General features: G+C 48.2%; 1 protein-coding gene across 1 annotated transcript in view; it reads right to left on the bottom strand.

Moving 5' to 3' along the window:
* LOC121531551 (pleckstrin homology domain-containing family A member 5) overlaps positions 1-26,529 on the bottom strand; it is a 241,540-nt gene that overhangs the window by 5,279 nt on the left and 209,732 nt on the right. The window contains exons 18-27 of the mRNA XM_045205197.1: positions 21,529-21,591; positions 20,988-21,068; positions 19,169-19,318; positions 18,886-18,987; positions 16,877-17,032; positions 10,670-10,787; positions 9,213-9,331; positions 1,075-1,341; positions 732-893; positions 440-573 (exon numbers count right to left, since the gene is read on the bottom strand). Coding sequence (XP_045061132.1) covers positions 440-573; positions 732-893; positions 1,075-1,341; positions 9,213-9,331; positions 10,670-10,787; positions 16,877-17,032; positions 18,886-18,987; positions 19,169-19,318; positions 20,988-21,068; positions 21,529-21,591 — 1,352 coding nt within the window. The remainder of the gene's footprint in view (positions 1-439; positions 574-731; positions 894-1,074; positions 1,342-9,212; positions 9,332-10,669; positions 10,788-16,876; positions 17,033-18,885; positions 18,988-19,168; positions 19,319-20,987; positions 21,069-21,528; positions 21,592-26,529) is intronic.

Here is a 26,529-nt window from a genome sequence, read left to right as displayed (position 1 = left end):
GACCAGCTGGTAAATACCAACCCTGTCCACTGGTAAATACCAACCCTGTCCACTGGTAAATACCAACCCTGACCAGCTGGTTAATACCAACCCTGTCCACTGGTAAATACCAACCCTGTCCACTGGTAAATACCAACCCTGTCCACTGGTAAATACCAACCCTGTCCACTGGTAAATACCAACCCTGACCAGCTGGAATTAATTACCTTTCAGACAGATTGTGAAAAGAACAGAAAGACACACAGACTTCCGTGTCTCCATTTTTTTTTGTTTTCGAAAAATAAATGGAGGTCAAGTATTCTTCTTCTTGCAGGTTGATAGAGGTTGTGGTTGGATGATCCCCATTTCCTGAGACTACAGTTAGACCACTGAATGGAACAGGTCTGTACTGCTGAGCGTATGGTATACAGTAGGTCTTGGTGGGTGGGGGGTTAGCTACCTGTTTTTGGCGATGAGGGCTTTGATGCGGTCCACTTTCTTCTGTTTGTCAGCCTCCTGCTCTGGACTGAGAGCCTCCTCTGGATCTGACTCCACATAACGCTCTGGAATCAACACCTTCTCAGGGACTGACAGCTAGAGAGAGAACAGATAAAGCACTTGTCAAAAAGTGCTTACAGTAATTCAGCCTAGACGCCTAAGAACAAGCAGATGCACACCGGCCAGCAAAACTCCTCAGATGGAAGAAACCTAGAGAGGAACCAGGCTCAGAGGGGAGGCTCATCCATACGTACCTCTCTGTCCATGTTGTAGTGGTCAGTGTGTGTGGCCTCTTTAAGGCGTGCTATCTCCTCGGCCGGCGTCTCCTGCTCTCTGACCACTTCCTGTTCTCTGAGTGACGCCTCCAACTCCAGGATGTCACTGCTCATCACCTCGCCACGCTGACGACGATTCTGCTGGAATACAGCAACACTTTATCTCCGTGAACCCGTCTGTGTGTGTCTGTTCTGAGGTTTGGAGTCAATTTAAAAATGGTTTAAATCAGAAATGTACTCTACTTCCGACTTGGACTGTATTTAATATAATACATTGTTTCCAATCCTGCAGCACTGTACCTGTGACTCTTTGTGTACCTACCTGCATGCTGCGGAAGGGGTTCTCCTTGGTGAACGAGGGGCTGCGTGATGGTGTTGACGCGGTACTGTGGCTGTGTGTGGCGTTGTCCTGCTGGCTGTTGCAGCTACTTCCTGCCAGGATGTGAAGCCCTTTCTTCTTCTCTCTTAGCGCCCCCTGTTGGTGTCTCCTGATCCTCTCCAGCTGCTCCTCTACACTCATCCTGGGTCTGCCACTCTCCTTCTCCACAGCCCCACCACACAGCTGCTCCACCGCACTATGGGGTCGCTCCTATAGGATGGAGAGAAAGAGGGAGAGACATGGTTAGAGAGAGACAGAGAGAGTCACAGTACACTCATCCTGCGTCTGCCACTCTCCTTCTCCACAGCCCCACCACACAGCTGCTCCACTGCACTATGGGGTCGCTCCTATAGGGTGGAGAGAAAGAGGGAGAGACATGGTTAGAGAGAGACAGAGAGAGTCACAGTACACTCATCCTGCGTCTGCCACTCTCCTTCTCCACAGCCCCACCACACAGCTGCTCCACTGCACTATGGGGTCGCTCCTATAGGGTGGAGAGAAAGAGGGAGAGACATGGTTAGAGAGAGACAGAGAGAGTCACAGTACACTCATCCTGCGTCTGCCACACACACACACACAGGGATGATGCTAATGCCTGTGATCTCCTGCGGTAAGGAATGGCTGATGATGTCAACTCTGAGAAGTTCACTCCCAGGCCTGTTCCGTGCTAGAGGGGTTGGGGCCTGGAGGGACTGAGCTGTGTGTGTGTGTGTGCCCTGGACCGGGTGTCACGATCGTCTGAAGAAGCGGACCAATACGCAGCGCGTGGAGTGAACATGATGACTTTATTTTATAAAGCAACCACGAAAAACAACAAATGACGATAGTGAAGTCCTCTGTAACACTGACAGAAACATGGAACAAAAACCCACAAACACACAGTGAAACCACAACAGTTTAAATATGGCTCCCAATCAGAGATAACGAGCCGACAGCTGACACTCGTTACCTCCGATTGGGAGTCATATGACTAATCACCAAACATAGAAATGAACAACTAGAAACCAACATAGAAATACACCCAAAAGAAAATGAACAACCCTGGCTCAATAATCAAAGTCCATGGAGCCAGAGTGTCACAGTACCCCCTAAAGGTGCGAACTCCGGGCGCACCAACATCACAGTCTGGGGAGGGTCTGGGTGGGCGTCTGTCCATGGTGGCGGCTCTGGCACTGGTCGTGGTCCCCACCCCCACCATAGTCACTACCCGCTTACGTAGCCTCCTCCAAATGACCACCCCCAACTAAACCCCACAGGATTAAGGGACAGCACTGGACTAAGAGGCATCACCGGACTCAGGGGCAGCACCGGACTAAGGGGGCAGCACCGGGCTAGGGGCAGCACCGGGCTAAGGGGCAGCACCGGCTAAGGGGCAGCACCGGACTGAATGGCGGATCCTGACTGGCTGGCTCTGGCGGATCCTGGCTGGACGGCTCTGGCGGATCCTTGCTGGACGGCTCTGGCGGATCCTGGCTGGACGGCTCTGGCGGATCCTGGCTGGACGGCTCATGGCTGGCTGACGGATCTGGCTGCTCGTGGCTGGCTGACGGATCTGGCTGCTCATGGCTGGCTGACGGACCTGGCTGCTCGTGGCTGGCTGACGGATCTGGCTGCTCATGGCTGGCTGACGGATCTGGCTGATCCTGTCTAGCGGAAAGGCTCTGGCTGATCCTGTCTGGCGGAAGGCTCTGGCTGATCCTGTCTGGCGGAAGGCTCTGGCTGATCCTGTCTGGCGGAAGGCTCTGGCTGATCCTGTCTGGCGGAAGGCTCTGGCTGATCCTGTCTGGCGGAAGGCTCTGGCTGATCCTGTCTGGCGGAAGGCTCGCGGCTCCTGTCTGGCGGAAGGCTCTAGCGGCTCCGGTCTGGCGGACGGCTCTGAAGGCTCATGGCAGACGGGGCGGCTTTGCAGGTTCAGTACAGACGGGCGGCTTTAGCGCCCCGTTGGGCAGACGGGCAGTTCAAGCGCCCGTTGGGCAGACGGGCAGTTCAGGCGCCCGTTGGGCAGACGGGCAGTTCAGGCGCCCGTTGGGCAGACGGGCAGTTCAGGCGCCGTTGGGCAGACGGGCAGTTCAGGCGCCGTTGGGCAGACGGGCAGTTCAGGCGCCCGTTGGGCAGACGGCAGACTCTGGCCGTCTGAGGCGCACCTTAGGCCTGGCGCGTAGTGCCGGAACTGGAGGTACCGGGCTGAGGACACGATCTCAGGGCTAGTGCGGGGAGAAGGAACAGGCCGGACCGGGCTGGCGGCGCGCACCGTAGACTTGGTGCGCAGTGGCCGGAACAGGCCGGGTCGGGCTGGCGACGCGCACCGTATCCCCTGGTGCGAGTGGCGGAACAGGCCGGGCCGGACTGTCGACGCACACCGTATCCTTGGTGCGTGGAGCAGGAACAGGCCGGGCAGGGCTGTCGACGCACACCGTATCCTTGGTGCGTGGAGCAGGAACAGGCCGGGCAGGGCTGTCGACGCACACCGTATCCTCGGTGCGTGGAGCAGGAACAGGCCGGGCTGGGCTGGCGCACACCCCGTAGGTTCTGTGCGTGGAGCAGGAACAGGCCGGGCTGGGCTGGCGACGCACACCGTAGGTTCTGTGCGTGGAGCAGGAACAGGCCGGGCTGGGCTGGCGACTGCACACCGTGGGCTTGGTGCGTGGAGCAGGAACAGGCCGGGCAGGGCTGTCGACGCACACCGTATCCTGGTGCGTGGAGCAGGACCAGGCCGGGCAGGGCTGTCGACGCACACCGTATCCTTGGTGCGTGGAGCAGGAACAGGCCGGGCTGGGCTGGCGACGCACACCGTAGGTTCTGTGCGTGGAGCAGGAACAGGCCGGGCTGGGCTGGCGACGCACACCGTAGGTTCTGTGCGTGGAGCAGGAACAGGCCGGGCTGGGCTGGCGACGCACACCGTGGGCTTGGTGCGTGGAGCAGGAACAGGCCGGGCAGGGCTGTCGACGCACACCGTATCCTTGGTGCGTGGAGCAGGAACAGGCCGGGCAGGGCTGTCGACGCACACCGTATCCCTGGTGCGTGGAGCAGGAACAGGCCGGGCTGGGCTGGCGACGCACACCGTAGGTTCTGTGCGTGGAGCAGGAACAGGCCGGGCTGGGCTGGCGACGCACACCGTGGGCTTGATGCGTGGAGTAGGAACAGGCCGGTCCGTACTGGGAACACACACCACTGGCTTTAACTGGGGATCAGGAACGGGCCGGACCGGACTGGTAACACACATCAGTCTCTCACGCCGTGCCGCAACAACTTCCCTTCCTCTACTCGCCAATGGCTCCCGTAATCCGATAGCCTTCTCTCCACGTCTCCCTGTAGCAGCCTCCTGCTGCCCAGCCGAAGCCATGTGCCCCCCCCAAAAAACTTTTTGGGGTTGCCCTCTCGTCCTTCCAACGATGATGGCCCTGCTGACGCCGTTGCTCCTCTCTCGCCAGGGCCTTGATCTTCCCCCAAGGTCCCTTGCCCCCGAGCATGTCCTCCCAGGACCACGATTTGCCCACCTGGGCCATCGCCAGCCTCTCGATCTCCTTACCAGGCGCTTCCTCCCATGTCCAGCTGTCTTGCTCCTGGACACGCTGCTTGGTCCTTCTATGGTGGGTTTTTCTGTCACGATCGTCTGAAGAAGCGGACCAATACGCAGCGCGTGGAGTGAACATGATGACTTTATTTTATAAAGCAACCACGAAAAACAACAAATGACGATAGTGAAGTCCTCTGTAACACTGACAGAAACATGGAACAAAAACCCACAAACACACAGTGAAACCACAACAGTTTAAATATGGCTCCCAATCAGAGATAACGAGCCGACAGCTGACACTCGTTACCTCCGATTGGGAGTCATATGACTAATCACCAAACATAGAAATGAACAACTAGAAACCAACATAGAAATACACCCAAAAGAAAATGAACAACCCTGGCTCAATAATCAAAGTCCATGGAGCCAGAGTGTCACACCGGGTCCTGGCCCTGAGGAGGGCCCAACGGCCTGCTGTCAGAACCACTCACTGGGTCTCCTCTCGGCCCAACGGAGACAGACTGAGACACACTCGTAGCTCCTAGCACTGCAGGCTATGTGGCTGAAATAGACCACAGCCTACAGGGACCGGTGAGTGTGTGTGTGTGCTGTCGGGTAGCAGCTCACACACTCACCACACACACACACACACACACACACACACACACACACACACACACACACACACACACACACACACACACACACACACACACACACACCACATACACACACACACACACACCACATACACACACACACACACACACACACACACACATACACACACACACACACTCACCACACACACACACACACACACACACACACACACACACACACACACACACACACTCACCACACACACACACTCACCACACACACACCCACACACACTCACCACACACACACACACACACACACACACACACACACACTCACCACACCCATGCGCCACACCCACACGCACGCACACACACACACGCACATACAGCTGGCACACAGGGAAAGTGGGCACAGACAGAAGTCAGCCACACCCTGTCACCCACAACTAGCCTGATAACATGGTGAGTAGTTTTAACTGGAGTGCTTCGGTACTTAGAACTGTGTGTATAAATCAAGGTTTGCTTTATTTAATTCCAGCCCTGTTGGAGAGCATGAGTCACAGTCCCACCCTAGACACAGTGTGTGTGTGTGTGTGTGTGTGTGTGTGTGTGTGTGTGTGTGTGTGTGTGTGTGTGTGCTGTCATCATGGCAAAGGGTGGCTACTTTGAAGAATCTCAAATATAAAATATATTTAGATTTGTTTTAACACTTTTTTTGGTTACTACATGATTCCATATGTGTTATTTCATAGTTCTGATGTCTTCACTATTATTCTACAATGAAGGAAATAGTAAAAATAAAGAAAAACCCTGAAATGAGTAGGTGTGTCCAAACTTTCAAATTCAAATTCAAAGCTGGGCTGTACAACATGCAAAAACGTAGGAATGTTGGTTGTAGAAGAGACTGGATGGATGAAACAGTGGAATGTACAGTAATGTCCTCTGCCTCCGACGTAAAAAGACAACAACAAAAAGCCCTAAGAAAAAAGGTTTTTGAACCAAAGCATATTTAGTGGCAGCAAGCATTGTAGACAAGATAGTAGGCTACTGGGAGAGTGCTGTCCATTTCACCACCATAGATAGGAGGCTACTGGGAGAGTGCTGTCCATTTCACCACCATAGATAGGAGGCTACTGGGAGAGTGCTGTCCATTTCACCACCATAGATAGGAGGCTACTGGGAGAGTGCTGTCCATTTCACCACCATAGATAGGGAGGCTACTGGGAGAGTGCTGTCCATTTCACCACCATAGATAGTAGGCTACTGGGAGAGTGCTGTCCATTTCACCACCATAGATAGGAGGCTACTGGGAGAGTGCTGTCCATTTCACCACCATAGATAGGAGGCTACTGGGAGAGTGCTGTCCATTTCACCACCATAGATAGGAGGCTACTGGGAGAGTGCTGTCCATTTCACCACCATAGATAGTAGGCTACTGGGAGAGTGCTGTCCATTTCACCACCATAGATAGGAGGCTACTGGGAGAGTGCTGTCCATTTCACCACCATAGATAGGAGGCTACTGGGAGAGTGCTGTCCATTTCACCACCATAGATAGGAGGCTACTGGGAGAGTGCTGTCCATTTCACCACCATAGATAGGAGGCTACTGGGAGAGTGCTGTCCATTTCACCACCATAGATAGGAGGCTACTGGGAGAGTGCTGTCCATTTCACCACCATAGATAGGAGGCTACTGGGAGAGTGCTGTCCATTTCACCACCATAGATAGGAGGCTACTGGGAGAGTGCTGTCCATTTCACCACCATAGATAGGAGGCTACTGGGAGAGTGCTGTCCATTTCACCACCATAGATAGGAGGCTACTGGGAGAGTGCTGTCCATTTCACCACCATAGATAGTAGGCTACTGGGAGAGTGCTGTCCATTTCACCACCATAGATAGGAGGCTACTGGGAGAGTGCTGTCCATTTCACCACCATAGATAGGAGGCTACTGGGAGAGTGCTGTCCATTTCACCACCATAGATAGGAGGCTACTGGGAGAGTGCTGTCCATTTCACCACCATAGATAGGAGGCTACTGGGAGAGTGCTGTCCATTTCACCACCATAGATAGGAGGCTACTGGGAGAGTGCTGTCCATTTCACCACCATAGATAGGAGGCTACTGGGAGAGTGCTGTCCATTTCACCACCATAGATAGGAGGCTACTGGGAGAGTGCTGTCCATTTCACCACCATAGATAGGAGGCTACTGGGAGAGTGCTGTCCATTTCACCACCATAGATAGGAGGCTACTAGGAGAGTGCTGTCCATTTCACCACCATAGATAGGAGGCTACTGGGAGAGTGCTGTCCATTTCACCACCATAGATAGGAGGCTACTGGGAGAGTGCTGTCCATTTCACCACCATAGATAGGAGGCTACTGGGAGAGTGCTGTCCATTTCACCACCATAGATAGGAGGCTACTGGGGAGAGTGCTGTCCATTTCACCACCATAGATAGGAGGCTACTGGGAGAGTGCTGTCCATTTCACCACCATAGATAGGAGGCTACTGGGAGAGTGCTGTCCATTTCACCACCATAGATAGTAGGCTACTGGGAGAGTGCTGTCCATTTCACCACCATAGATAGGAGGCTACTGGGCTGTTTACTCTGTCTTCTATGCTGCTACGTTGTTTGTCACTTTTTTCCTCAGAGCCCCCCGGATAACCCCCCTCACGCTCACTATGTGTTCTGGAACCTCCCGATTTACAAATTAAGCACTGCATAGGCCTATCGTCAACCAATCATATTTCTCAAATCCTTTCGGCCTAAATTCCAGCTAAACTTGAAGAGGACAGTAGACCTAACAACGTACAACAGGGTGCTTCTGACGAAGAGCTACAAAAGTAAGTAAATAGCCGTATTAGACTGAAAAATAAAGGTCATTTCATCCAACTTGTGGGGTTCTCCATGCTCATTAGTTGCTCATTCAACATATTTGCTGCTACTTCACTTAATCCCGTTTTAAAAGTCTCCCTTCCTAAATGTTTTACATTCCCTGAGACCAACCAGAAATGTTTCCTTGGCAAAAGTATTCCCTGATAATAAAACGGCCACACCTGGTCTCTCCTTTCTGCATCACCAAATGGGGGGGTGCTACTACTAAATGTCCCGCAAAATCATCCTGTTGTCCCGCATTTGGGTATTTAAAAATGTGGTCACCCTACACATGACACACAGCATAAAATAAGGCACTGTTTACACAACTTATGGTAGCCAACACCACGATCACCAATAACAACAGCGACAGGCTCTTGGTGCTGAGAGGTCAGCGACCGTAATACCTGTGCACTCCATGGCGTTGAAGGAGAGCCAGTTTTAGTCAAACACATAGACACAGCTGATACATTTTCATTTTTTTAAACATTTGAGTCATTTAGCAGACGCTCTTACCCAGAGTGACTTACAGTTAGTGCATACATTTTTTTTCATACTGGCCCCCCGTGGGAATCAAATCCACAACCCTGGCAAACACCATGCTCTACCAACTGAGCCACATCACTGCCGGCCATTCCCTCCCCTACCCTGGGCCAATTGTCCGTCGCCCCATGCGTCTCCCGGTCGCGGCCGGCTACAACAGAGCCTGGATTCGAACCAGGATCTCTAGTGGCACAGCCACTGCCTTAGACCACTGCGCCACTCGGGAGGCAACAGCAGTCACACACAGCATCAAATAGTTATTATTTTCTCTTGCGCCTTCTTCTTCTTCTTCTTGAAGGTTTTATGGCAGACTACAACCCTATTAGTGTATTGCCACCACCTACTGTATTGGCTGTTTACCAGCCTGCCATTCTGTATTATGAATTAATTACCTCTTGCACTCTCAGTAGTGTAGTAGTTTCCATTGTGGTTCTCTACAATCACCCATTAACCAATTCCACTTAGCCCTTGGATATACTGATCTAATATCCACTTCATAAACTATATTGATGTCCACACATGTCATAGACGTACTCACCATGCGCGGGTCTGGCCTCCCTCCCCTCCTCAGGGTGACGTAGGAGGTGATGCTGGAAGACTCTGGCATGTTGGGAGATTTGGTTCTGGGGGGAACGATGCCAATGGGGTACGACATTCCTGGAGGGAGAACAGAAGGGTAGCAGAGCGTCCAGTTAGAAATAACTAACGTTCCGTAACCAAGTCACACAGTTGTTGCAATTGTGACACACAGCTGAATATATTTATGCGACTGTCAAAGTTTGAAAAATTTAGGAGCGCACAAATACATTTAGGAGCACAATGAGAGTATGGGTAAAGGAATGATTCACAGTGAAGACATGCTGATAACTTTAAATCAAAAAGACAAATGTCCATGATCTGCAAAGGAAATGGACAGTGGTATTCATAACGTTTCACTAAGCTCAAAATGAGAGGACAACAAACCAACCAACCGTATAAATACAAAACAAAACCAGTCAAGTGAACTGAAATAACCTCCAAAAAGACAGAAACCAATCATGTAGGAGCACACAAATACATTTAGGAGCACAATTGAAATATTTTGAGGAGGAGTGTTTTTATGATAAGAAATGACTAAAAGTTCATAAACAAAAGGTTTTTGGGGTGTTCCCTGGTCAATCAAGTACACAGTACCCTCAGATGTTGGAGTCAGGTGAGACAAACATTTTCAGCTGACCCTTTAAAGGGCGGGCCGTTATCGTGGTAACAGTGAGACTCGCAGGTCTGTCTGTGAGAGATGAGATTCTTCTACACATATAATTAGGAATTAGAATACTAGAATGGACATGAACCTTCTTATGATGGGATAAAAGGTCAGCCATTTTGGTCAGGGAGTTGGTCAACCATGGTTTGCCAGTGCTGTGATAACATATTGTGTAAAATAATGACTTTTAAGAATGTATCTGCACTGTATGTTTGTTAGCTAGCTAGCTAGACCATTTTAAAGGAATGATCCCATCAATTTTTCTAATTAACTGACAATATGACAACATTGCATTCAAACAATGCAGTCAATCCACAGCCATACACTGTCTCAAATCAGTAGATGATAGGACTTAGACAAGTTGTAAATGCAACAAGTACTGATATTGTATCATATAATAGCACTCTCAGCTTTTCAAGAAAATTCAAATTGAGACATTTATGCTCTGATTACATATATTTTATACAGAAAATTGGTATAAAACCAATGATCTTGTTATTAGCTGTACAATAGTGTGGCTATTTTCAAACTGAGAGCAGCAAGCTGATGTAACGTAGCACCTTCACCCAGTGATCCATTATTTTTGATGCGTGTAATTTATCTTTGGTGTTTGAAGGGTCTCTGGTCTCAGTGTGTGTGTGTGTGTGTGTGTGTGTGTGTGTGTGTGTGTGTGTGTGTGTGTGTGTGTGTGTGTGTGTGTGTGTGTGTGTGTGTGTGTGCGTGTGCGTGTGTGTGTGTCTGTGTGTGTGTACCTTTGGTGTTCGCTGGGTCTCTGTCAGACTGTTCTGATCTGTCCTCTCCGTTGGTTTCATCCACCTCTGTAACGGTGGTCAACTCTGGTTCACTCTTATACAGCCTGTAGTCAGGACCCTACAGGGAGAGAGGAGACAGAGGTCAGGACCTTACAGGAGGAGAGGAGAGAGAGAGATCAGGACGCTACAGGGGGAGAGGAGAGAGATCAGGATGCTACAGGGGGAGAGGAGAGAGAGATCAGGACCCTACAGGGGGAGAGGAGACAGAGGTCAGGACCTTACAGGAGGAGAGGAGAGAGAGAGATCAGGACGCTACAGGGGGAGGAGAGAGAGAGAGAGAGATCAGGACCCTACAGGGAGAGAGGAGAGAGAGAGAGATCAGGACCCTACAGGGGGAGAGGAGAGAGAGAGAGATCAGGACCCTACAGGGGGAGAGGAGAGAGAGAGATCAGGACCTTACAGGGGGAGAGGAGAGAGATCAGGACCCTACAGGGGGAGAGGAGAGAGAGAGAGATCAGGACCCTACAGGGGCAGAGGAGAGAGAGAGATCAGGACCTTACAGGGGGAGAGGAGAGAGATCAGGACCCTACAGGGGGAGAGGAGAGAGAGAGAGATCAGGACCCTACAGGGGGAGAGGAGAGAGAGAGAGAGATCAGGACCCTACAGGGGGAGAGGAGAGAGAGGTCAGGACCTTACAGGGGGAGAGGAGAGAGAGAGAGATCAGGACCCTACAGGGAGAGAGGAGAGAGAGAGAGATCAGGACCCTACAGGGGGAGAGGAGAGAGAGAGATCAGGACCTTACAGGGGGAGAGGAGAGAGATCAGGACCCTACAGGAGGAGAGGAGAGAGAGAGAGATCAGGACCCTACAGGGGGAGAGGAGAGAGAGAGATCAGGACCCTACAGGGGGAGAGGAGAGAGAGGTCAGGACCTTACAGGAGGAGAGGAGAGAGAGATCAGGACGCTACAGGGGGAGAAGAGAGAGAGAGTGAGAGAGAGATCAGGACCCTACAGGGAGAGAGGAGAGAGAGAGAGATCAGGACCCTACAGGGGGAGAGGAGAGAGAGAGAGATCAGGACCCTACAGGGGGAGAGGAGAGAGAGAGATCAGGACCTTACAGGGGGAGAGGAGAGAGATCAGGACCCTACAGGGGGAGAGGAGAGAGAGAGAGAGAGATCAGGACCCTACAGGGGGAGAGGAGAGAGAGATCAGGACCTTACATGGGGAGAGGAGAGAGAGAGAGATCAGGACCCTACATGGGGAGAAGAGAGAGGTCCTTACAGGAGGAGAGGAGAGAGAGATCAGGACCTTAGAGGAGGAGAGGAGAGAGGTCAGTATACTTACTGATACATGAGGAAAGAGATCTCAGTACACACTGACATGAGAGTATGGGTAAAGGAATGATTCACAGTGAAGACATGCTGATAACTTTAAATCAAAAAGACAAATGTCAATGATCTGCAAAGGAAATGGACAGTGGTATTCATAACGTTTCACTAAGCTCAAAATGAGAGGACAACAAACCAACCAACCGTATAAATACAAACAAAACCAGTCAAGTGAACTGAAATAACCTCCAAAAAGACAGAAACCAATCAACACAAACAAAACAAACAAACACAAATGTGGATGATTCCCAAAGCAAGCTGAACTAATATCAGATGGATGATGATCAGCAGCAGCAAACACAGGATGGTCCTTATGATGAGGTAAATAATACATTACCAAAAGAATACATCCACATGGATGACGAGGAAGGATCCAGGGAAAACTCAAAATAATCAAAAAGGAAACCCCACAAGTCCACCAAAATGATATTGAAATAGTAAACTGAAAAGGTGGACATCTGGATGATTCACAAAGCAAGAAGGTAAAGAAAAACAATATGATGAGGAAAACTGAAAATAATCCCAAAATATGTCCACCAAAATTACACTGAAATAAATCAAGAGGGCTCAGGCAATGATGAGGGATGACAGCGCAGGGTTGAGACATGCTGTCGTTAGTCAGAGGTCAACAGCTTACGCTGTGTGTTCCGTTCCTCTGGCCAGCCTTCCTGTCCCTGTCCTCTGGACCCCGGGGTGGTGGCGGTCGCCCACTGGAGGTAACGCGAGAGGGAAGGGGGGGTACAGCAGGGGGGTTGGGCTCGTAGGCCTGGGGTAAGGGTGGCCTCGGGGGTGCTGAGAGGTCCTCCACCTCCTCCTAGAGATGTTATTCAACCTTTATTTACACAACATTGCTTTGACAAAGGAGCTTGTCTCAGAAATGTGGCAGCAATAAAAATTTTGAAGAGAATTAAGCTGCCTGCCTGAACCTTTCTTTACAATTACAACTTTATTTATACAGGTTGTACTCATTATCTATGTTTCCATTAACTTGTCCAGTGATATTTTGTTGACATTTAGAAAGTTCGCCCAGATAATAGATGGAACAATTTCCTGCTATGGTGCGTTTCCAATTAACTGTCTTGTTGTCAATAAAAACAGCTGGATGTAATGATGTCACACCTTAAAAAAGAAAACCTTTTCACAAAAAAACTAGAATGTCGAATAAAAATGATGTGGTTTAAGTGTTTCGATTATCCATTTAGCCAATTTGCGCAATAATAAATTGGCCCGTTTGCCATTTCCACCTGTGTTTCATGTCTGAAGTAGCCCACAAAACCCAGCATGGATAATATATAGACTAGACTAATATTTGCCATATTCTAGTCATTATCACGGTCCGTGTCATGGTGTAACTTGCACTCCTGTAGATCTGAAATAATTGGATGGTGAAACTTGCATCCAGCCGACCAGAAAAGCAAGGCGATGCAATTCAGGCATTCTTGAAAGTCAGGACAATCTTTGTCCTGCAAATAAACATTATTTTTTATAGTTGAATAAATTGATTCTGCAAAGCGGTCGACATTTAGAATGAAATGTGGAGTGGAGCTTTATAGTTAGCCTACGTGATAACATCATGGCAATCATCATTTATCTGAAAAACACAGTTTCCATCATCATTTGTCACAGTTAAGAAAATTTGACGAAAGACAAACACACCCCTGTCGAACAGATAAAAATGATTGAGCTAGATGGAGGGGGAGAGAGAGAAGGGGGGGATTGAGATAGATGGGGGAGAGACAGAGATTGAGATAGATGGGGTAGAGACAGAGATTGAGATAGATGGGGTAGAGAGAGAGATTGAGATAGATGGGGGTATAGAGAGAGAGAGAGAGAGAGAGTTTGAGATAGATGGGGTAGAGAGAGAGAGAGATTGAGATAGATGGAGGGGTAGAGAGAGAGATTGAGATATATGGAGGGGTAGAGAGAGAGATTGAGATAGATGGGGTAGAGAGAGAGAGATTGAGATAGATGGGGTAGAGAGAGAGAGATTGAGATAGATGGGGTAGAGAGAGAGAGATTGAGATAGATGGGGGTAGAGAGAGAGAGAGAGAGAGAGAGAGATTGAGATAGATGGGGGTAGAGAGAGAGAGAGAGAGAGAGAGAGAGAGAGAGAGAGAGAGAGAGTCCACAGGATAGGGTAGTTGACACATGAGCCCCGTCCCGCCTGTCCTGATTATGACCCCCAGTGAGGTACGGGTACACACCCAGGGGTAACTGCTAGCCAGCCCTGTTATAGACAGGGGTAACTACTAGCCAGCCCTGTTATAGACAGGGGTAACTACTAGCCAGCCCTGTTATAGACAGGGGTAACTACTAGCCAGCCCTGTTATAGACAGGGGTAACTACTAGCCAGCCCTGTTATAGACAGGGGTAACTACTAGCCAGCCCTGTTATAGACAGGGGTAACTACTAGCCAGCCCTGTTATAGACAGGGGTAACTACTAGCCAGCCCTGTTATAGACAGGGGTAACTGCTAGCCAGCCCTGTTATAGACAGGGGTAACTACTAGCCAGCCCTGTTATAGACAGGGGTAACTACTAGCCAGCCCTGTTATAGACAGGGGTAACTACTAGCCAGCCCTGTTATAGACAGGGGTAACTACTAGCCAGCCCTGTTATAGACAGGGGTAACTACTAGCCAGCCCTGTTATAGACAGGGGTAACTACTAGCCAGCCCTGTTATAGACAGGGGTAACTACTAGCCAGCCCTGTTATAGACAGGGGTAACTACTAGCCAGCCCTGTTATAGACAGGGGTAACTACTAGCCAGCCCTGTTATAGACAGGGGTAACTACTAGCCAGCCCTGTTATAGACAGGGGTAACTACTAGCCAGCCCTGTTATAGACAGGGGTAACTACTAGCCAGCCCTGTTATAGACAGGGGTAACTACTAGCCAGCCCTGTTATAGACAGAGTCACAGTAGGGACAGAGTCAGTGACTGACACATCCAGTCACACAGCAGAGCAGAGCAACAATAGGGCTTTACACAGAGTCCAACCCTCCTCTATAGCTGCTGAATATACAGGATCTCACAAAAGTGAGTACACCCCTCACATTTTTGTAAATATTTGAGTATATCTTTTCATGTGACAACACTGAAGAAATGACACTTTGCTACAATGTAAAGTAGTGAGTGTACAGCTTGTGTAACAGTGTACATTTGCTGTCCCCTCAAAATAACTCAAAACACAGCCATTAATGTCTAAACCGCTGGCAACAAAATTGAGTACACCCCTAAGTGAAAATGCCCAAATTAGGGCCCAATTAGCCATTTTCCCTCCCCGGTGTCATGTGACTCGTTAGTGTTACAAGGTCTCAGGTGTGAATGGTGAGCAGTTGTGTTAAATTTGGTGTCATCGCTCTCACACTCCCTCATACTGGTCACTGGAAGTTTAACATGGCACCTCATGGCAAAGAACTCTCTGAGGATCTGAAAAAAAGAATTGTTGCTCTACGTAAAGATGGCCTGGGCTATAAGAAGATTGCCAAGACCCTGAAACTGAGCTGCAGCACGGTGGCCAAGACCATACAGCGGTTTAACAGGACAGGTTCCACTCAGAACAGGCCTCGCCATGGTCGACCAAAGGAGTTGAGTGCACGTGCTCAGCGTCATATCCAGAGGTTGTCTTTGGGAAATAGACGTATGAGTGCTGCCAGCATTGCTGTAGAGGTTGAAGGGGTGGGGGGGGGTCAGCCTGTCAGTGCTCAGACCATACGCCGCACACTGCATCAAATTGGTCTGCATGGCTGTCGTCCCAGAAGGAAGCCTCTTCTAAAGATGATGCACAAGAAAGCCCGCAAACAGTTTGCTGAAGACAAGCAGACTAAGGACATGGATTACTGGAACCATGTCCTGTGGTCTGATGAGACCAAGATAAACTTATTTGGTTCAGATGGTGTCAAGCGTGTGTGGCGGCAACCAGGTGAGGAGTACAAAGACAAGTGTGTCTTGCCTACAGTCAAGCATGGTGGTGGGAGTGTCATGGTCTGGGGCTGCATGAGTGCTGCCGGCACTGGGGAGCTACAGTTCATTGAGGGAACCATGAATGCCAACATGTACTGTGACATACTGAAGCAGAGCATGATCCCCTCCCTTCGGAGACTGGGCCGCAGGGCAGTATTCCACCATGATAACGACCCCAAACACACCTCCAAGACGACCACTGCATTGCTAAAGAAGCTGAGGGTAAAGGTGATGGACTGGCCAAGCATGTCTCCAGACCTAAACCCTATTGAGCATCTGTGGGGCATCCTCAAACGGAAGGTGGAGGAGTGCAAGGTCTCTAACATCCACCAGCTCCGTGATGTCGTCATGGAGGAGTGGAAGAGGACTCCAGTGGCAACCTGTGAAGCTCTGGTGAACTCCATGCCCAAGAGGGTTAAGGCAGTGCTGGAAAATGATGGTGGCCACACAAAATATTGACACTTTGGGCCCAATTTGGACATTTTCACTTAGGGGTGTACAAACTTTTGTTGCCAGCGGTTTAGACATTAATGGCTGTGTGTTGTGTTATTTTGAGGGGACAGCAAATTTACACTGTTATACAAGCTGTACACTCACTACTTTACATTGTAGCAAAGTGTCATTTCTTCAGTGTTGTCACATGAAAAGATACTCAAATATTTACAAAAATGTGAGGGGTGGACTCACTTTTGTGAGATACTGTAACCATCTACATACTGTACTACCAGGAAGTCTAGTCGACGTGTGTGTGTGTGTGTGTGTGTGTGTGTGTGTGTGTGTGTGTGTGTGTGTGTGTGTGTCTGCGTGACTGTCTGTCCATCCGTGTGCGTGCTTGCTAGCATTTGTCTGGTCCTCACCTCACTCTTGTGTTTGTTGGAGATGGGTGTAGAGCCGTAGTATCCCTGTGTGTCTGCGTGTCTCTGGGCCTTGTTCTTATTGAGGGCCTCCATTACATCCTGGATCCTCCACAGCTCCTTCTGGATGTGGACATGCTGATGGCTGGGGGGCTCCGTCTGAACACACACAAGAACAGACACACACACACACGCACGCAGATTGTAAATTTACCATGTACATTGGACAGAAAGAGAAAGAACATTTGAAAGAAAAAGCAGGAAAGGTGATAAAAGCCAACGACAGAGAGAGAGAGAGAGAGAGAGAGAGAGAGAGAGAGAGAGAGAGAGAGAAAAAGCCCTAAAATTGAATTGAGAGAGAGAGAAAAGCCCTAAAATTGAATTGAGAGAGAGAGAAAAGCCCTAAAATGTAATTGAGAGAGAAAAAGGTGGAGGGGGTGTAGAGATTTAACTAGGCAGTTAAGAACAAATTCTTATTTACAATGACGGTCTACCCCGGCCAAACCTGGACGACGCTAGGCCAATTGTGCGCCGCCCTATGGGACTCCAAATCACAGCCGGATTGTGATACAACCTGGAATCGAACCAGGGTCTGTAGTGACGCCTCTAGCACTGAGATGCAGTGCCTTAGACCCCTACGCCACTCGGGAGGTGGGGGGGGAGAGAGAGATTGAGCTAGAGATAGATGGGGGGGGAGAGAGAGAGAGAGAGAGAGAGAGAGAGAGAGAGAGAGAGAGAGAGAGAGAGAGAGAGAGAGAGAGAGTGGGGGGAGAGAGAGAGAGAGAGAGTGGGGGGAGAGAGAGATTGAGAGAGAGAGAGAGAGAGAGAGAGAGAGAAAATAGATGGGGGTAGAGAGAGAGAGAGAGAGAGAGAGAGAGAGAGAGAGATTGAGATAGATGGGGGATAGAGAGAGAGAGAGAGAGAGAGAGAGAGAGAGAGAGAGAGAGAGAGAGAGAGAGAGAGAGAGAGAGAGAGAAATAGATGGGGGTAGAGAGAGAGAGAGAGAGAGAGAGAGAGAGAGAGAGAGAGAGAGAGAGAGAGAGAGAGAGAGAGAGAGAGAGAGAGAAAAAAAGAGATATAGATGGGGTAGAGAGAGAGAGAGAGAGAGAGAGAGAGAGAGAGAGAGAGAGAGAGAGAGAGAGAGAGAGAGAGAGAGAGAGAGAGAGAGAGAGAGAGAGAGAGAGAGAGAGAGAGAGAGAGAGAGAGAGAGAGAGAGAGAGAGAGAGAGAGAGAGAGAGAGAGAGAAAGGTGAGCAGTGAGCATGCTCTTATCTATATCAGAGAGTCCTTGTATTAGGCCTGTGGCTGCGAGATAAGGGAAGAAAGGACCAGATAATAAGACACACCCTGCTGATGACAGGCCTGGGTGTGTGTGTGTGTGTGTGTGTGTGTGTGTGTGTGTGTGTGTGTGTGTCTATGAAGGGCATAGAGGCTGAGGCTGCCATCTCACATCTCTCACATCTCTCTGAGGCTATATTAATGAATCTGGGCTCTGACTGAGGAATACATTAATCAAGAAAGGTGGGAAGGAGAAGGCTTTTTTCTGTCTAAATGAAAAGAGAATGTTATAAGAGAGAACGAGAGAGAGAGATATATTAAAGAGAGAGAGAAAACACACATCCCTCAGATGTGATTAGAAGCTGCCCTTCTCACAACGTGGTTATTAATCACCTGGCTGCCTTACAGCTCTATTTCCCCATTGATGTTATTACACCTCCATCAGCTAATATGGATGGATGGATGGATGGATGGATGGATGGATGGATGGATGGATGGATGGATGGATGGATTGATGGGGTCAAATTGAGAGGGAGTAAGAACTACAGGAATGGATGGACGGGAGTAGAATGACCTGACTAACAGGAAACCATTCATCTCTCTCGACGGCTACACATCTGACACTAACAAAGTTACACAGGGTGTTCCCCAGGGCTCGGTGCTGGGACCTCTATTCTTCATAATCTACACACTCCCACAGTAAGGCAGAGTAAGGTGGGGGTTGTTGTGGTTTACCTGAGGGCTCCCCAGGGCCTCTAGCTGATCCAGCAGGTTGTTCTTGGCCAATGAGACGTCTCCCTCCATCTTCTCATACTCCCTCCACGACCGCTCCAACTCCTGGGGGACAGGAAGAGAGTTCACTAACTCTCCTCTCTGGTAATATTTCAGTGTGTGTGTGTGTGTATGTGTGCGTGCGTGTGTGCTCACGTGTGTTTGTGTGTGTGTGTGTGTGTGTGTGTGTGTGTGTGTGTGTGTGCGTGTGTATCTGCGTTTAGAGTGGATAAATGTATTAACTCACAGTGTTGACTCGTGACAGTTCTCTACAGGTGCTGAGCAGGCCACTTTGCAGCACGTCTCTCTGCTGGATAACACTGTGTACGGCTGCTGGGTTATCAGCACCCATCTCTATCTCTTGACTGGCCGACAGCAGGGCCGTCTCCAGGGTGTGCTGCAGAGGGGTCCGCCATTAGATATTAGAAAACTTTACTATAGCACTGTAACTATGTCATAATAAACATGACATCTTGTATCTCTGAATGTCAAGTGACAAGGCAGTGTAATTGTCCGTGTAATTTTCCAACCGCTTTGATAGGTGATAGGTGTCATGACATGTTGACAAAAATCGCCAAGTAGCCAGTAGCTTTCTAACAGCTAAACTCAGCTAAATAAGAAACGTCCTCTTCCTGTCAACTGCGTTTATTTTCAGCAAATTTAACACGTGTAAATACTTGTATGAACATAACAAGATTCAACAACTGAGACATAAACTGAACAAGTTCCACAGACATGTGAAATGGAATAATGTGTCCCTGAACAAAGGGGGGTAACAGTCAGTATCTGGTGTGGCCACCAGCTGCATTAAGTACTGCAGTGCATCTCCTCCTCATGGACTGCACCAGATTTGCCAGTTCTTGCTGTGAGATGTTACTCCACTCTTCCACCAAGGCACCTGCAAGTTCCCTGACATTTCTGGGGGGAATGGCCCTAGCCCTCACCCTCCGATCCAACAGGTCCCAGACGTGCTCAATGGGATTGAGATCCGGGCTCTTCGCTGGCCATAGCAGAACACTGACATTCCTGTCTTGCAGGAAATCACGCACAGAACGAGCAGTATGGCTGGTGGAATTGTCATGCTGGAGGGTCATGTCAGGATGAGCCTGCAGGAAGGGTACCACATGAGGTAGGAGGATGTCTTCCCTGTAACGCACAGCGTTGAGATCCCGCTCCAGAGTACTGGCCTCGGTGTAACGCTCATTCCTTCGAAGATAAACGCGAATCCGACCATCACCCCTGGTGAGAAAAAACCTCGACTCGTCAGCGAAGAGCACTTTTTGCCAGTCCTGTCTGGTCCAGCGATGGTGGGTTTGTGCCCATAGGCGACGTTGTTGCCGGTGATGTCTGATGAGGACCTGACTTACAACAGGCCTACAAGCCCTCAGTCCAGCCTCTCTCAGCCTATTGCGGACAGTCTGAGCACTGATGGAGGGATTGTGCGTTCCTGGTGTAACTTGGGCAGTTGTTGTTGCCATCCTGTACCTGTCCCACAGGTGTGATGTTCGGATGTACCGATCCTGTGCAGGTGTTGTTACACGTGGTCTGCCACTGCAAGGACGATCAGCTGTCCGTCCTGTCTCCCTGTAGCACTGTCTTAGGCGTCTCATACTACGGACATTGCAATTTATTGCCCTGGCCACATCTGCAGTCCTCATGCCAACTTGCAGCATCCTAAGGCATGTTCACGCAGATGAGCAGGGACCCTGGGCATCTTTCTTTTGGTGTTTTTCAGAGTCAGTAGAAAGGCCTCTTTAGTGTCCTAAGTTTTCATAGCTGTGACCTTAATTGCCTACCGTCTGTAAGCTGTTAGTGTCTTAACGACCGTTCCACAGGTGCATGTTCATTAATTGTTTATGGCTCATTGAACAAGCATGGGAAACAGTGTTTAAACCCTTTACAATGAAGATCTGTGAAGTTATTTGGAATTTTACAAATTATCTTTGAAAGACAGGGTCCTGAAAAAGGGACGTTTCTTTTTTTGCTGAGTTTATATATTGGGCACACTTATTGTGTTGAATACAGTATGTGGTGAATAGATACTGTATTGTAGACAGATCCTTTACCTTCTCTCTGTGTAGCTGCTGTACCTTGTCTTCGTGTGTCCTCACAACCTTGTCCTGTTCACACAACCTGCTCAGCTTGGCCTGAGGACAAACATCATTATGGATCATTAGATCAGATAACCCGGTTATCTTTCTAGAGACAACAACACAGGGGGAAGGTAGCTTAGTGGTTAAGAGCGTTGTGCCAGTAACCGAAAGGTCGCTGGTTCTAATCCCCGAGCCGACTAGGTGAAAAATCTGTCGATGTGCCCTTGAGCAAGGCACTTAACCCTAATTGCTCCTGTAAGTCGCTCTGGATAAGAGCGTCTGCTAAATGACTAAAATGTAACTATACAAAAGCTGTACCAGGTCTATAATAATATGCCATTTAGCAGATGCTTTTATCCAAAGCGACTTACAGTCATGCGTACATAAAGTTTTTGGGTGTATGGGTGGTCCCGGGGATCGAACCCACTACCTTGGCGTTACAAGCGCCATGCTCTACCAGCTGAGCTACAGATGATAGTAGTACAGTAGTAGTATGGTGGGGCGTTGAACTTACATCAATATCGACCTCCTCCGGCCTGCACACGTAGGAATGTTCCCTGTAGTCCTCTGGGCTCATCTGTAGACATGACAGTTGTTAGATGGACATAAAGACACTAACAGACACATAGGTAGAATCAGATCTAATGCAGCTTCATGAAAATGCTTTGTTACTGTCCTGTATGGGCTACTGCACTGAACAAAAAATATAAACGCAACATGTCAAGTGTTGGTCCCATGTTTCATGAGCTGAAATAAAAAATCCCAGAAATGTTCCATACGTACAAAAAAAAACGTATTTCTCTCATATGTTGTGCACAAATAAGTTACTGAGCATTAATCATTTGCCAAGATAATCCATCCACCTGACAGGTGTGGCATATCAAGAAGCTGATTAAACAGCATGATCATTACACAGGTGCACCTTGTGCTGGGGGACAATAAAAGGCCACTTTAAAATGTGCAGTTTTGTCACACAACACAATGCCACAGACATCTAATGTTTTGAGGGAGTGTGCAATTGGCATGCTGACTGCAGGAATGTCCACCAGCGCTGTTGCCAGAGAATTTAATGTTCATTTCTCTACAATAAGCTGCCTCCAACGTCGTTTTAGAGGATTTGGCAGTACGTCCAACCGGCCTCACAACCGCAGATCAAAGTGTAACCACGCCAGCCCAGGACCTCCACATCCAGCTTCTTTCAATTGACTGATTTCCTGATATGAACTGTATCTCAGTAAAAGCTTTGAAATTGTTGCATGTTGCGTTTATATTTTTGTTCAGCATAAGTGCACATTATTGTATTTCAATTGGTATCTTATTATCTGCCAGCAATAATTGCACCTTGTGGATAAATAAAGTGTATTGAATTGAACGGGTGCCAGCGGTTTGTCATTGTACCGTAGAAGTGTTTTAAAAAGTGTCTTATTTACAATAAAAGTGACTCCAAAATGACACAATATATTATTTACCATTCATTTCTATTGGGAATAAAAAAATCTGAAACACAACCAAAACAAACAGCAAATGCATCCAACAAGTTTGTAGAGTCACAAGCTTGATGTAGTCATTGTGTGCTAGGAATATAAGTATTTAGTCAGCCACCAATTGTGCAAGTTCTCCCACTTAAAAAGATGAGAGAGGCCTGTAATTTTCATCATAGGTACACGTCAACTATGACAGACAAAATGAGAAAAAAAAATCCAGAAAATCACATTGTAGGATTTTTTATGAATTTATTTGCAAATTATGGTGGAAAATAAGTATTTGGTCAATAACAAAAAGTTTCTCAATACTTTGTTATATACCCCTTGTTGGCAATGACACAGGTCAAACGTTTTCTGTAAGTCTTCACAAGGTTTTCACACACTGTTGCTGATATTTTGGCCCATTCCTCCATGCAGATCTCCTCTAGAGCAGTGATGTTTTGGGGCTGTCGCTGGGCAACACGGACTTTCAACTCCCTCCAAAGATTTTCTATGGGGTTGAGATCTGGAGACTGGCTAGGCCACTCCAGGACTTTGAAATGCTTCTTACGAAGCCACTCCTTCGTTGCCCGGGCGGTGTGTTTGGGATCATTGTCATGCTGAAAGACCCAGCCACGTTTCATCTTCAATGCCCTTGCTGATGGAAGGAGGTTTTCACTCAAAATCTCACGATACATGGCCCCATTCATTCTTTCCTTTACACAGATCAGTCGTCCTGGTCCCTTTGCAGAAAAACAGCCCCAAAGCATGATGTTTCCACCCCCATGCTTCACAGTAGGTATGGTGTTCTTTAGATGCAACTCAGTATTCTTTGTCCTCCAAACACGACAAGTTGAGTTTTTACCAAAAAATTTCTATTTTGGTTTCATCCGACAATATGACATTCTCCCAATCCTCTTCTGGATCATCCAAATGCACTCTAGCAAACTTCAGACTGGCCTGGACATGTACTGGCTTAAGCAGGGGGACACATCTGGCACTGCAGGATTTGAGTCCCTGGCGGCGTAGTGTGTTACTGATGGTAGGCTTTGTTACTTTGGTCCCAGCTCTCTGCAGGTCATTCACTAGGTCCCCCCGTGTGGTTCTGGGATTTTTGCTCACCGTTCTTGTGATCATTTTGACCCCACGGGGTGAGATCTTGCGTGGAGCCCCAGATCGAGGAGATTATCAGTGGTCTTTTATGTCTTCCATTTCTACAATTTTGTTTCTGGTGTCCTTTGACAGCTCTTTGGTCTTGGCCATAGTGGAGTTTGGAGTGTGACTGTTTGAGGTTGTGGACAGGTGTCTTTTATACTGATAACAAGTTCAAACAGGTGCCATTAATACAGGTAACGAGTGGAGGACAGAGGAGCCTCTTAAAGAAGAAGTTACAGGTCTGTGAGAGCCAGAAATCTTGCTTGTTTGTAGGTGACCAAATACTTATTTTCCACCATAATTTGCAAATAAATTCATTAAAAATCCTACAATGTGTACGTGTACCTATGATGAAAATTACAGGCCTCTCTCATCTTTTTAATCAATCAATTTCAATCAATTTTATTTTATATAGCCCTTCTTACATCAGCTAATATCTCGAAGTGCTGTACAGAAACCCAGCCTAAAACCCCAAACAGCAAGTAATGCAGGTGTAGAAGCACGGTGGCTAGGAAAAACTCCCTAGAAAGGTCAAAACCTAGGAAGAAACCTAGAGAGGAACCAGGCTATGAGGGGTGGCCAGTCCTCTTCTGGCTGTGCCGGGTGGAGATTATAACAGAACCATGCCAAGATGTTCAAAAATGTTCATAAGTGACAAGCATGGTCAAATAATAATCAGGAATAAATCTCAGTTGGCTTTTCATAGCCGATCATTAAGAGTTGAAAACAGCAGGTCTGGGACAGGTAGGGGTTTCGTAACCGCAGGCAGAACAGTTGAAACTGGAATAGCAGCAAGGCCAGGCGGACTGGGGACAGCAAGGTGTCAGCATGCCCGGTAGTCCTGACGTATGGTCCTAGGGCTCAGGTTCTCAGAGAGAAAGAGAGAACGAGAGAATTAGAGAGAGCATACTTAAATTCACACAGGACACTGGATAAAACAGGAGAAGTACTCCAGGTATAACCAACTAACCCCAGCCCCCCGACACATAAACTACTGCAGCATAAATACTGGAGGCTGAGACAGGAGCGGTCCGAGACACTGTGGCCCCATCCGAAGAAACCCCGGACAGGGCCAAACAGGAAGGATATAACCCCACCCACTCTGCCAAAGCACAGCCCCCGCACCACCAGAGGGATATCCTCAACCACCAACTTACAATCCTGAGACAAGGCCGAGTATAGCCCACAGAGGTCTCCACCACAGCACAAACCAAGGGGGGCGCCAACCCAGACAGGAAGATCACGTCAGTAACTCAACCCACTCAAGTGACGCACCCCTCCTAGGGACGGCATGAAAGAGCACCAGCAAGCCAGTGACTCAGCCCCTGTAACAGGGTTAGAGGCAGAGAACCCCAGTGGAGAGAGGGGAACCGGCCTGGCAGAGACAGCAAGGGCTGTTCGTTGCTCCAGAGCCTTTCCGTTCACCTTCACACTCCTGGGCCAGACTACACTCAATCATATGACCTACTGAAGAGATAAGTCTTCAGTAAAGACTTAAAGGTTGAGACCGAGTCTGCGTCTCTCACATGGGTAGGCAAACTGTTCCATAAAAATGGAGATCTATAGGAGAAAGCCCTGCCTCCCGCTGTTTGCTTAGAAATTCTAGGGACAATTAGGAGGCCTGCGTCTTGTGACCGTAGCGTACGTATTGGTATGTACGGCAGGACCAACTCGGAAAGATAGGTAGGAGCAAGCCCATGTAACGCTTTATAGGTTAACAGTAAAACCTTGAAATCAGCCCTTGCCTTAACAGGAAGCCAGTGTAGGGAAGCTAGCACTGGAGTAATATGATCAAATTTCTTGGTTCTAGTCAGGATTCTAGCAGCCGTATTTAGCACTAACTGAAGTTTATTTAGTGCTTTATCCGGGTAGCCGGAAAGTAGAGCATTGCAGTAGTCTAACCTAGAAGTAACAAATGCATGGATTAATTTTTCTGCATCATTTTTGGACAGAAAATTTCTGATTTTTGCAATGTTACGTAGATGGAAAAAAGCTGTCCTTGAAACAGTCTTGATATGTTCGTCAAAAAGAGAGATCAGGGTCAAGAGTAACGCCGAGGTCCTTCACAGTTTTATTTGAGACGACTTTACAACCATCAAGATGAATTGTCAGATTTAACAGAAGATCTCTTTGTTTCTTGGGACCTAGAACAAGCATCTCTGTTTTGTCCGAGTTTAAAAGTAGAAAGTTTTCAGCCATCCACTTCCTTATGTCTGAAACACAGGCTTCTAGCGAGGGCAATTTTGGGGCTTCACCATGTTTCATTGAAATGTACAGCTGTGTGTCATCCGCATAGCAGTGAAAGTTAACATTATGTTTTCGAATAACATCCCCAAGAGGTAAAATATATAGTGAAAACAATAGTGGTCCTAAAACGGAACCTTGAGGAACACCGAAATGTACAGTTGATTTGTCGGAGGACAGACCATTCACAGAGACAAACTGATATCTTTCCGACAGGTAAGATCTAAACCAGGCCAGAACTTGTCCGTGTAGACCAATTTGGGTTTCCAGTCTCTCCAAAAGAATGTGGTGATCGATAGTGTCAAAGGCAGCACTAAGGTCTAGTAGCACGAGGACAGATGCAGAGCCTCGGTCTGACGCCATTAAAAGGTCATTTACCACCTTCACAAGTGCAGTCTCAGTGCTATGATGGGAGAATTGGGAGAATTTTAAGTGGGAGAATTGGTGGCTGACTAAATACTTTTTTTCCCCACTGTATAAGAATCTTTAGGGGTGTCAATAATTTTGACCCTTACCTTTTTGAGAAAAAAATATTAGTACTTGTTAAACAAAATCTCTTTCTCTGAGCTATTGTATTAGTATAAAATGACATAATTTCCTTTTTTTTTTGCATTCAATATAGCTCAGTATTTGAATTATTTATTTTATACTGT

The sequence above is a fragment of the Coregonus clupeaformis genome, chromosome 19 (assembly GCF_020615455.1).
Source record: "Coregonus clupeaformis isolate EN_2021a chromosome 19, ASM2061545v1, whole genome shotgun sequence".
Lineage (NCBI taxonomy): Eukaryota > Metazoa > Chordata > Actinopteri > Salmoniformes > Salmonidae > Coregonus > Coregonus clupeaformis.
This window is presented reverse-complemented; position numbering and strand designations above follow the sequence as displayed.